The sequence below is a fragment of the Schistocerca gregaria genome, chromosome 5, assembly GCF_023897955.1.
Source record: "Schistocerca gregaria isolate iqSchGreg1 chromosome 5, iqSchGreg1.2, whole genome shotgun sequence".
NCBI classification, from domain to species: Eukaryota; Metazoa; Arthropoda; class Insecta; order Orthoptera; family Acrididae; genus Schistocerca; species Schistocerca gregaria.
In genome coordinates this window covers 565301501-565314655 of record NC_064924.1, presented here as the reverse complement: position 1 = coordinate 565314655, position 13155 = coordinate 565301501, and the positions used below count along the sequence as shown (strand labels likewise).

The 13155-nt window shown below is 43.0% G+C and overlaps 1 protein-coding gene across 3 annotated transcripts in view; it reads right to left on the bottom strand.

Annotated features, from left to right (window-relative positions):
* LOC126272884 (carcinine transporter) overlaps positions 1-13155 on the bottom strand; it is a 414147-nt gene that overhangs the window by 227827 nt on the left and 173165 nt on the right. For 2 of the 3 annotated variants that reach the window (XM_049976130.1, XM_049976132.1), the window contains exon 2: positions 12772-12993. In XM_049976130.1, coding sequence (XP_049832087.1) covers positions 12772-12993 — 222 coding nt within the window. The remainder of the gene's footprint in view (positions 1-12771; positions 12994-13155) is intronic. The other variant, XM_049976131.1, reaches the window with a different exon arrangement.

The window sequence follows — 13155 nt, the reverse complement described above, 5'->3', positions numbered from 1 at the left end:
GCCGCCCGGGTGCACTGAGTAGAGCTCATGAGTCATTAGTGAGTCCATTGTCCGAGGGCGCAGCCTGTGGCAGCACAATCGCAGGCGAAACGCTTGGCGTGAGTGCACTGTTTGTGTTGTCAGTGGCGGTCGCACAGAGGCGCACAGGAGCCGAAGTTGCATAGTTTGAGGTGCTGTCTGCGAGGGGTGAGGTAGGAGCCGTCACTTCAGGAACACGTGACACTCATCGCGCATGCACATTTGTGTCCGGCCGAGTGTCAAACACTGCCGTGTTAGGATGGTGTGGCCCTGCGGAGCTGTCAGTACATGTTATTGCAGTCTTGATAGCACAGTTGCGAGGGGTAGCAGGAGGTAAATATACGGAGGCTCGATTGCTGGGACTGCAAGCAGATTCGGCACACTTACTGACCTTGCTTTGTCCTTGCTGTAGTGTCTGTAATTCCTTTGCTGCATCGGAGAGCTGGTGCTGTGTTCTGTGGAGCCGGAGGGAGAGCTCGAAGTTTTCCTTGTGTAGGCGAGCAACGTTTTCAAGCTTGATAAGGCACTTGTGCAACATTTCTTGTACGGATGAGATGAGCCTGGACCAATGTGTCACAGGAGGGAGGGGGGGGGTTGCTCGACGGAGCACAGGGGAAGTGAGTCTTGGACGGAAGATGAAACACGGTGTTTTGCACTAGGTCCGGTGAGAGTTTGTGGTGTCGCAAGAAGTCAATGCCTAGTATAGGTTTGTCAATTTCGCACACTAAAAAAGTCCACTTGAGTTTGCAGTTTGTGGAGAGTGAGACGACGTGGGAAGTTGAACCCGAGAATGGCTGTTTAGTTCAATTCACAGCCTGCAGTGAAGTATGATGAGGGCGGATGTTCAACGACGCTACGGACGTAGGCAGCAGCGAAACATTGGCGCCTGTGTCCACTAGGAAAAGGTATCCCAACGAAATGTCTTTAATTTAAAGTCATCCGCAATTATCCGGTCATTCCCAAACAGAATGGAGCACTGGGGGGTGCCTGTCATGTTGAGCACAGGAGGCAACACCTGGATCTACCTGCGATTGGCGTTTTTAAGTAGCAGGGTGGTCTGTAGTTCTATGCCACCTCACCAAACCGTGTGTGGAAGTAATAGTATGGGTAGTGTGGTTGCATTTACTGCAGAACGTTCGTTGCCAGTGGCGGTGGCCGATGTTCGGTGGCTGCAGCAGGCTCGGTTGCTGGAGGGGGTGTGACAATGGGTGGAGTCGGTGATGTCCCAGTAGCTTGTTCACTCCTTCTCGGAGCGAGCGGAACGGTCGGCACAGTGTGGCCTCGGCCGCATCCGGCCGCAGGACGATGAGCCTGAACCTGAGACATTTCAGGTAGGCAGTGGCTAGCAGAATAGGGCAGTGATGCATCGTGTAGCTTGTCAGCAATGGTCATTCTTTGCTCGACAGGTCCGGGAGATCTCTAAGCCAGAGCAAAGCGGATGTGAGAAGATAGTTTATCTGACCAGATGGCAAGGAGAGCAGTGTCAGAGGAGATCGGCGCTGACCAGGGCACATAGCAGTCTCCAGAGCTGGGAAGGTTTGTCGTTGCCTAGTTGCTCGACATGAAGCACTTGCCACATTGCTGTCTCAGTTGAGCATGCAAGCCGATGTAGAACTGTCTTCTTGGCTAGAGTGTACCGGGTAGCTGAGTCCAGGGCGTCGACCAGGTCAGCAATCACGCCCTCCTGGTCGTGCACGTGGGTGATGAGGCACAGAAACCTGGTTGACTCATCAAGTTTGTAATGGCCGAACTCTTCGTCCACAATTTTGAACCAGGTTGTTCGTCTGTTGGGATTAAACGGTGGCAGCATCGGTAAGCGTTGTAGAATGTTTGGAAGAACAGGTTGTGATGCGTTAGTCGGGGCACTGCCTGAAACAAGCTGTTGTTGTTGTAGTATTCCAGGAGAGTGTGCCTCCAGGGGATGTGGCAATGACACCTGTTCGGGTGGTAGTGTGAAGGTGATGCATTGTGGTTGAGCGCGATCCGTTGCAACATGGAAGGCCGACGCAGGTGAGACACTGTAATGTGTCAATTGCAGTTGCAGAGGCTCAAAATGTTGAAGGTATGTTCGGATTGACGCGTTGCGGAAGACCAATGTGGATGAGGCACCGAGATGTGCCGAGAATGGTAACGGAAGCTCGACTGGAGCCAGCACAAGGGGCAACAGGTGAGAAAAAGTCCCTAGTCTGTGGAAAGCTTGACGTATGATCAGAGCCGGGGCCACCTGTGTTGCAGGGAGGCTGCGGAGGTACGGGCTGTCCAGAAGCACAGTGTGGGAAATGATGTCGAATGTGGGATGGAATGTGTGAATGTTCACTGTTCAAAGTCACTCCACTCAAAACAGTGTGCGGATAAGGTGAATGTTATGGCACAAAACACTGAGCAGTGGGACAGAGATGGAGGTCAGACATAGATAACAAGTTATTGTTCATGTTGCAGGCCGAGGTATCAAAGGAGGAAGGCATGTGCTGAAGCTGAACGGAGTCAGGCGTGGGCGTGGTCCGATGCTCAGGAGGTTGACCTGTGAACGAAGCAGTTCCGGCCACGTGGCAGGAATCCCCGTGGTACTGCATGGATTGCAGCGTGACAAATTGTTGTCCTGGCAGTGGTAGGTTGTCCAACAAAGCATTTGCAGAAATCAGCACTGGTCCCATACTGCACAGAGATCCGTAAGAGGTAACTGCACCATTGATGAGGGAGGGCACACGTCTGATAGCCAGAGTCATGCACACTCCTAACCTCACTTATTTTTGCAGGCTCGAAAACATCTGGCGAAATCGGTTAATCATCAAGTGAGAGGTATCGTGTTGCAGTCCTGGCAGGTGTACATTGCCCGCAACATGATGCACTTTGATCACAAAATCTGGCATTACGTGTTCAGCCGAAGTCATTGTTCGAATGCTGTGTCGATGTAACACATGTGGAAATAACCGGCGTGGAGGTCGCGGACACAGTAAATCGGCGAAAACGGAAAATGTTACAACTTGGAATCACCAGCGCGGAGAAGTACGGGTGGGTTACATGAAACAACACTCACGTTTTGCAGTAGTTCATTTATTCAGCTAAACACATCATAGGCTCACAAAGAACTGACATGGCAGAAAAACCAAAGACTATGCTTAGCGTCCAAAGACAATGCTCAGAGTTCAGGGACAAACATATATCATTGCTGGTGTCGACCTCATCATCACCACAAGGCTGTTCTTATGAGAATTGGGGACACGTGTCTGGGAGATATAATTCATGATGTATACAGGGTGAAGGTCAGTAAGCCATGCCTTATCCAGATTCATGACACAAGTTCATCTACCAAAATCAGATTGGAGCATTTTGAAAACACATCAGTGAAAATGCGGAGTCGGCAACACTGTCATTTCTTGCAGCATATCTTAATGTACAGATAAAGATGTATCACCCAACGTTACCAGACCAGCCAGTTTAGCACAGTGAGTGGACTGCTCCAACATCAAACCCACATCCATATTTTTCAAATTATCGTCAGATTCCTTTTAAGTTCTTTAGATGCCCTTTCCCTAGTTCTTGTCATTTATAAGCAAGCTGTCATATTGACACATGACAAATAGCCTATCAAATGACAGTTGGACCCATTTAACTGCATGCACATGTCTACAAAACATGCAGTGCACAACCATAATTGGTCTGCCAAGTTAATGTAGAGTGGTTTCCCAATGGACTAGACTAATGATGAATACTTCGTTTACATTTTTGGTGCTGGGTGGGTCCGATAAACTAGGTGCTGCTGTTGTTATTGCTCTAGTGTATGCTGCATGGTACTCTCAAAGATACCATTCTGATAAGAATGTTTATTGTTTGCTGGAGCAAAGCTTTTGGGAAATCACTAATCTTCATCCAAAATAATGGACAGAGGTCGTCCAAAGACTAGACATTCTCGACAAATGGAGGACATAATTCTTTAAACCATTCACCAGTCACCTCAGTAAAGTACTCGTGATACTGCAAGGCAGTTCCAGATATCTTAATGACTGGCTGTTGAAGTGTTGCACAATGGAGAACTGCACCCATATCAATACACGTTAAATTAACACATGTGGCTAGACAACTGCATACAACAAGTACAGTCTTGTGAATGGCTTTTGCACCAGGTGGAAAATAACAAAAATTTTATAAATAATGTGATATGACTTCACTCATGAAGGTCTTTTCTACCTCCATGTCACCAGCCAGTGAGGCTTTCAGGGACACTTTGGCATAAACCTGTGGGCTGGAATTGTGAGAGGAGTGTTTTTTGTTCCTTACCTATTGCTAGGCAAATTGAATGCACCCCTGTATTGTATGATTCTTAGCAATACTTTACTTAATGCATTAAAAGGTGTTCAACTTGGTGTTCAGTGACAGTTATGATTTCAGCATGGTGGTGCAACACTACTATTTGGAATGAATGTGCATAACTATTTAAATGAAGCATTTCCAGACAAATGGATTGGTCATGGAGGTTCAATGTTCTGGTCTCCAAGTTCCTCAGTCCTTAATCCAGTAGAGGTTTTTTTGTGGGGACACTTAAGGAAACAAGTTTGTAGTACTACACCAGTGGACGTACATGACCTAATAGCTTGCATGCATGTCACTTCAACAATGGTGGATACTGATGAATTGCATAGGGTGCATCAAACTATGATACAGTGAGTGGCAAACTGTTTGTGCAAGGTGGTCATTTCGAACATCTTCTCTAAAGTGAATGTTGCTTGTACTTGTATGTCTCGGCTCACTGGACAATAAGCTGGGACATCAAACCTACAGAATTGAATTACTGTGTATAGCATAATATGCAATCTAGTGTAGCCTGCCTATTGTGTTTTTGTCCTTCACCGGATACAGATAATGTTACTGTATCCACTATTTTCTTTTGGTTTTGTTTGTGCATGGATGAAACAAAGTGATCTGTAAGAAGCTCATGTTATGTTTTAATGTTTAAATAAAGGTAACAGTAACAGAAAGGAATACACAAGTTACTGCACTGTGGAGGTATAAATTGGATGTAGTTTGGTGGTCTAACTTAAAAAAAAAAAAAATGTTTGGCACAAACTTGACTTGAATATCGGTAACTCTGCATGTCCATTCCCTATGGCACTGTCTCGTCTCACTGACTAATGGGACAGCTCCGACACAGCATGGAGTTCATGCTACCTGTTCTTGGCAGTTACAGCATTGCCAGCACCTCATTTTTTAGTTACATTTTTATTAAACCCATTGATGGGACTAGGTTTTCCTGGATATACTTTTGTCTTGAACTGGGATGTGGAATCACATACCGACCACCTAGTACAGCATTTTTGTCCTTCATGCTGTATAAGCAGACTGAAGTGACAAATGAACATTTACACCAAGGCTAGGATGAGAATCTAAGTATCCTGCTCACTAGGCAGGCGCTCTAACCATTGCCCCATCCTAGCACAGTGGCTTTGCACAACTGCATGGGCTACTTGGTACAAACTTCCATTTGTCACTTCAGTTGCATATATTCATCACAGATGTTTGAAACTTGAAAATAGTCTCTGGAACCATATATTAGGTTGGTGCATAAGTTCATAGCCTTTTTCAGTAACTTTAATAATCACACCAGATAATGGTCACCAATAATATATTTTCTTTTACTATTTTCAACTCTCTACCAATGCTGGTGCAACTTTTCAATTCTGCAACTGTAGAAATTATGTCATTTTGAGGTGACAAACTCATCAAGCCAAGTTCAGGGCACATTTTCATCTGGAAAGGAAGTACATTGAAGGTTGTGCCATATACTAGGTTAGTACGTAAGTTCATAGCATTTTTCAGTAAGTTTGATAAACACAACAGAGACACACTACAGAGATTTTAGTCACCAATAATATATTCTCCTTGACTATTTACAACTTTCTGTCAAAGTTGGAATAACTGCTTGCTTCCACGACAATAGAGATCACATGGTTCTGGGTGAAGAATTCATCAAGCCACGATCGGAGCACAGTTTCATCTGGAAAGGAAGCCCCTTGAAGGTTGTGTGACCAAGAGTGGAAAAGATGAAAATCAGAGAGCACAAGATCGGGTGAATATGTTGGGTGCAGAATGATTTCCAATCCAACTCCTGTAAAATGTATTCTGTCAGTCTAGCAGAAGGGGGGTGGGCATTATCATGGAGTAGCATCACTTCACACAGTCTTCTTGGTCATTGTTCTTGGATTGCCTCTGTAAGACAACTCAGTTGCTCAAAATAAATATCATCAGTGATTGTAACACCTCAAGGAAACAATATGTAGTATACCACACTGATGCTATTCAACCAGATTTACAACATTACGTCCTGTGGATGCGCACAGATTAGATTAGATTAGATTAGATTAATACTAGTTCCATGGACCATGAATACGATATTTCGTAATGATGTGGAATGAGTCAAATTTTCCAATACATTACATAATTAAGTTAATTTAACAACATACTCAAGTTAATATAACAACTTTTTTATTTTTTGTGTTTTTTTATTTTTAGTTTTTTTATAATTTTTTGTTTGTTTGTTTTTTTTATTTTTTTTCTTAATTTATATCTAAAAATTCCTCTGTGGAGTAGAAGGAAATGTCATTCAGAAATTCTTTTAATTTCTTCTTAAATACTTGTTGATTATCTGCCAGACTTTTGATACTACACTCCTGGAAATGGAAAAAAGAACACATTGACACCGGTGTGTCAGACCCACCATACTTGCTCCGGACACTGCGAGAGGGCTGTACAAGCAATGATCACACGCACGGCACAGCGGACACACCAGGAACCGCGGTGTTGGCTGTCGAATGGCGCTAGCTGCGCAGCATTTGTGCACCGCCGCCATCAGTGTCAGCCAGTTTGCCGTGGCATATGGAGCTCCATCGCAGTCTTTAACACTGGTAGCATGCCGTGACAGCGTGGACGTGAACCATATGTGCAGTTGACGGACTTTGAGCGAGGGCGTATAGTGGGCGTGCGGGAGGCTTGGTGGACGTACGGCTGAATTGCTCAACACGTGGGACGTGAGGTCTCCACAGTACATCGATGTTGTCGCCAGTGGTCGGCGGAAGGTGCACATGGCCGTTGACCTGGGACTGGACAACAGGGACGCACGGATGCACGCCAAGACCGTAGGATCCTACGCAGTGCCGTAGGGGACCGCACCGCCACTTCCCAGCAAATTAGGGACACTGTTGCTCCTGGGGTATCGGCGAGGACCATTCGCAACCGTCTCCATGAAGCTGGGCTACGGTCCCGCACACCGTTAGGCCATCTTCCACTCACACCCCAACATCGTGCAGCCCGCCTCCAGTGGTGTCGCGACAGGCGTGAATGGAGGGACGAATGGAGACGTGTCGTCTTCAGCGATGAGAGTCGCTTCTGCCTTGGTGCCAATGATGGTCGTACGTGTGTTTGGCTCCGTGCAGGTGAGCGCCACAATCAGGACTGCATACAACCAAGGCACACAGGGCCAACACCCGGCATCATGGGGTGGGGAGCGATCTCCTACACTGGCCGTACACCTCTGGTGATCGTCGAGGGGACACTGAATAGTGCACGGTACATCCAAACCGTCATCGAACCCATCGTTCTACCATTCCTAGACCGGCAAGGGAACTTGCTGTTCCAACAGGACAATGCACGTCCGCATGTATCCCGTGTCATCCAACGTGCTCTAGAAGGTGTAAGTCAACTACCCTGGCCAGCAAGATCTCCGGATCTGTCCCCCATTGAGCATGTTTGGGACTGGATGAAGCGTCGTCTCACGCAGTCTGCACGTCCAGCATGAACGCTGGTCCAACTGAGGCGCCAGGTGGAAATGGCATGGCAAGCCGTTCCACAGGACTACATCCAGCATCTCTACGATCGTCTCCATGGGAGAATAGCAGCCTGCATTGCTGCAAAAGGTGGATATACACTGTACTAGTGCCGACATTGTGCATGCTCTGTTGCCTGTGTCTATGTGCCTGTGGTTCTGTCAGTGTGATCATGTGATGTATCTGACCCCAGGAATGTGTCAATAAAGTTTCCCCTTCCTGGGACAATGAATTCACGGTGTTCTTATTTCAATTTCCAGGAGTGTATTTGGTAAGTGACCAAAGACTTTAGTGGCAGTATAATTCACCCCTTCTGTGCCAAAGTTAGATTTAATCTTCAATTGTGAAGATCATCCTTTCTCCTAGTATTGTAGTTATGCACACTGCTATTACTTTTGAATTGGGTTTGGTTGTTAATAACAAATTTCATAAGAGAGTATATATACTGAGAAGATACTGTGAATATCCCTAGGTCCTTAAATAAATGTCTGCAGGATGATCTTGGGTGGACTCCAGCTATTATTCTGATTACACACTTTTGTGCAAAAATACTTTATTCCTCAGTGATGAATTACCCCAAAATATGATGCCATATTAAAGTAATGAGTGAAAATAGACGTAGTAAGCTAATTTACTAAGATGTTTATCACCAAAATTTGCAATGACCCTTATTGCATAAGTAGCTGAACTCAAATGTTTCAGCAGATCATCAATATGTTTCTTCCAATTTAATCTCTCATCAATGGACACACCTAAAAATCTGGAATATTCTGCCTTAGCTATATGCTTCTGATTAAGGTCTATATTTATTAATGGTGTCATACCATACACTGTATGGAACTGTATGTACTGTGTCTTATCAAAATTCAGTGAGAGTCCATTTACAAGGAACCACTTAGTAATTTTCTGAAAGACAGTATTGACAATTTCATCAGTTAATTCTTGTTTGTCAGCTGTGATTACTATACTTGTATCTTCAGCAAAGAGAACTAACTTTACCTCTTCATGAATATAGAATGGCAAGTCATTAATATATATTAAGAACAACAAAGGACCCAAGACTGACCCTTGTGGATACCCATTCTTGATAGTTCCCCAGTTTGAGGAATGTGCTGATCTTTGCATATTATGAGAACTGCTTATTTCAACTTTCTGCACTCGTCCAGTTAGGTACGAATTGAACCATTTGTGCACTGTCCCACTCATGCCACAATATTTGAGCTTGTCTAGCAGAATTTCATGATTTACACAATCAAAAGCCTTTGAGAGATCATAAAAATTCCCAATGAGTGGTGTTTGGTTATTCAGATCATTCAAAATTTGATTGGTGAAAGCATATATGGCATTTTCTGTTGAAAAACCTTTCTGGAAACCAAACTGACATTTTGTTGGTACTTCATTTTTACAGCTATGTGAAGCTACTCTTTAATACATCACTTTCTGAAAATTTTTGGATAAAGCTGTTAGAAGAGAGATTGGACGGTCATTGTTGACATCAGATCTACCCCCCTTTTTATGCAAAGGTATAACAATAGCATATTTCAGTCTATCAGGGAAAATGCCCTGTTACAGAGAGCTATTACACAGGTTGCTGAGAATTTTACTTATCTGTTGAGAAGAAGCTTTTAGTATTTTGCAGGAAATGCCATCAATCCCACGTGAGTTTTTGCTTTTAAGCAAGTTTATTACTTTCCTAATTTCAGAGGGAGTAGTGGGTGAGATTTCAATTGCATCAAATTGCATAGGTATAACCTCTTCCATTAACAGTCTAGCATCTTCTAATGAACACCTGGATCCTACTATATCCACAACATTTAGAAAATGATTATTAAAAATATTTTCAACTTCTGACTTTTTGTTCGTAAAGTTTTCATTCAATTTGATGGTAATACTGTCTTCCTGTGCTCTTGGTTGACCTGTTTCTCTTTTAATAACATTCCAAATTGTTTTAATTTTATTATCAGAGTTGCTGATTTCAGACATGATACACATAGTCCTGGATTTTTAATAACTTTTCTTAATAGAACACAGTAGTTTTTATAATGTTCGATAGTTTCTGGGTCACTACTCTTTCTTGCTGCCAGATACATTTCCCTTTTCCGGTTACAGGATATTTTTATACCCTTAGTAAGCCATGGTTTGTTACAAGGTTTCTTACGAGTATATTTAACAATTTTCTTGGGGAAGCAGTTTTCAAATGCATTCACAAAAATGTCTTAGTACATGGAATTGCTGCTTTGTTTGGATTCAACCACACCTTTCTTTTCCTTATATTAGCATAAAGACAATTTCTCATCACCGGTAATGATACAGGACATGAATTGTTGGTGTTGTTCATGAGCCATTTGATGACAATCAGCAAAGATGAATGCATGCCCACCCATTCATTTTTTTATTGTAGCTTAGAGCATGCGGTACCCATACACTGCCCATCACATGCAAATGACACAGGATGGTGAAATGATCACAGTTCACCTCACCTGCCAGTTCTTGAGTACACTGATGTGAATCATTGTGGATTAATGTGCTCAAATGATCTTCCTCAAACTCTGAAGGTCTTCCTGGACGTGGAGAGTCACTAAGGTTGGAATGATCCTTTTAAGATGAGAAAATCATTTTCTTGTTATGCTTCGTCCAATGACATTGTCCCAACACATGGGGCAAATGCTTCTAACTGCCTCCACTGATGTCACCCCTCTACTGAACTCAAACAGAACAATAAGTCAGAAATGTTCTAATTTCTCCACTTGGCACTCCATTTTCTAGCATCCATAGCTCCACTCACTATTTCCAAATGATAGAATGAAAATATGTAAACTCAAATAGCAAACGCGAACTACAAATAAAAAATTACAGTCAATAAATAAACCCACAGCAACTGGAATACCAACATGCAAAACAAAAATGCTACAAACTTATTTAACAATCTAACAGTATCATTTGAGATATACATATATATTTGTATTGCGCTGGATGTTAGAACTATCCCTTTCTGTAGCTCATTAAGGGCTGTACAAAGAAGTGTCAGAGAAAACATGGGCTACTCTATTTTGATAATGATCTGTAAAGTTTCACATCCCACAAGATTGCAAAACAAAGTCAATACTGGTGCCATGACACAAAAAAATGTACAATTTCCTGTGGACAATCTGATAACCAACTACTAGTTTTTGTTACAGCCACAATGTTTCCCTTGCATTCAGATATGTTAAATCCATGGCTGAATAGAATCAGAGGCAATCATTTCTAGCCATACATGAGAATTTTGAAATTAATAAGAGGTCTACTACAGATTGCAGGAGGGGTAAGTGTCCCCTCCTGCAGACACATATGACATCACATACTACTGATTAGATGTTTAAGATGGCGATTGAACTGTAAGTCGACAGCTACCACATGCATTTGCTGACAATAATAGTGTGTTTGTAATGTATACAGCACTGCAAAAACTACTTTTTCAGGATCCACAATGGGCCACAATTGCTGTACCACCTCTTATAAACTACTACTACTTCTTGACAGCAACACAGCCCTCTGATTTACAGGCTCAGTGATGTGCCTTACCTGGCAGTACAGCTTAACAAATCACAAACAATTTTCCCACTTTTTTATGGTCTCATCAGGACCTGAAAATGGGGTGGCAGCAGTGACGAAGGAGGCTGCAGTACCAGTGCTTATATCACCAGTTTCCTGGTTAGCAAATGAATGAGCTCCTCGACTTGCTCCTATTATTGTTGCAACTATTGTAGTTGGTGTTGTTGCTTCAGTTCCTCCTCATTTACCTGCATTTGTTATCTCCCACCTTCTAAAAACAGTGGATCCATGATGGCCACAATATCACGAAGATGAACAATATCATGAACATGAAAATGAACATACAAGTGAGAGAAAGTTCTCATCACCGACTCTTCTTACAGAGAAAGATGACAGCATCCATAAAAAATGCTTGAGACAGACAAGAGCAGAATAGCATGATGCAAGGCACTCAAGATAAACACTCAGTGTCAACTTAACCAGCAAGCAGAAAGTCCAAAAGCATGGTCAGGGATAAATGGGACTGTAAGAGTGCAACAGCATGAAGAACGCACAACACAAATGCAAGAGCACATGAACCAAGTAAACAAGAATCCCAATGTTAACACATAACTGACATCACAGTTAGTGTGCTTACATCAGAAAAGTTATGATACCAAAGGCACTGCCCAATGAATGCAACACTCACAGCCATTAAGGTGGAGTTGCATAACATTCCAGCTGTTGACCGGAAACACTCCTCATGCAACATAACAGGAGTCTGGCAGGAATAACAAAACAGTGAATTTGATTACCCAAACAGTCAGACTACTCCTCATGGTCAGTCTGAAAACAATGTAGTGAAGAAGGCAATAATGGAAGTCAACTTGGTGCAAAAGATCGATTTTTCTCTCACTCTTCTTTGTTATGCGGCACATAATGAATTCAAAACCATGGAATGGAGAAAGACTCACACAGGAAAGAAACCTGCACTCCATAATTGAGTGCTTTGTTTTGCCTTTCCTCAGTATGTGCTACTCTTAGTGCCATAAACAGCAATTTCTATTAATTAAACTTGTCTTTCATACAGTAAGACTTTAAAAACAGAGGCATAAATTTATTTGATATCAGTGATGGACAGCTACCTGCATAAACACATGACAAGAAGGTATTCCAAGCAGTGTCTGGTCTTGGGAAGATGGAGGTTCTTGTGCAGTTTCGATGATCATGATACAGTTATAATTGGTTATACATACTGGAGTAAGAAATATGCTTGAATGCAAGACGCAGATTTTCCAACGCTTTTACTATTGTATTCTGTGTTGCTTGGTATTTTCCTTTGATCACTTCCATCTCAAAAATATTAACCAGTTGTCATTGTGATTCAAAATGAACTATGATAACAACAACAGTACTTACTTACCTCAAGTGGTGAGCTTAGTGCACGGGCAGTATGTGATGAAAGTTCTTGAAGTGCAACAGGTGGGCGACACCAGTGATCAGGAACATGTGCCATGAACAGCTGGTTGAAAGCAGAAAACCCACAGGGAATACATGCTGGCAGGCACACCAACCATAGGAGAAGTTTCTGATAAAGTCCAAACTCGCCCACTTGTGGCAGAACTTCATCCAGGTCCATGACATCCTGCCAACAGCCACACCAATAAACAATCCTTGATTATTTGATTCCTGACTATGCAAAGTAAACACTTCTTGTGAAAACCAACTTCACAATATGCAGTTGTCTAGAGTAACATAACAACAACAAAAACTTGTGATAGGACCGGTACAGAGCTAGCAAGCCAAT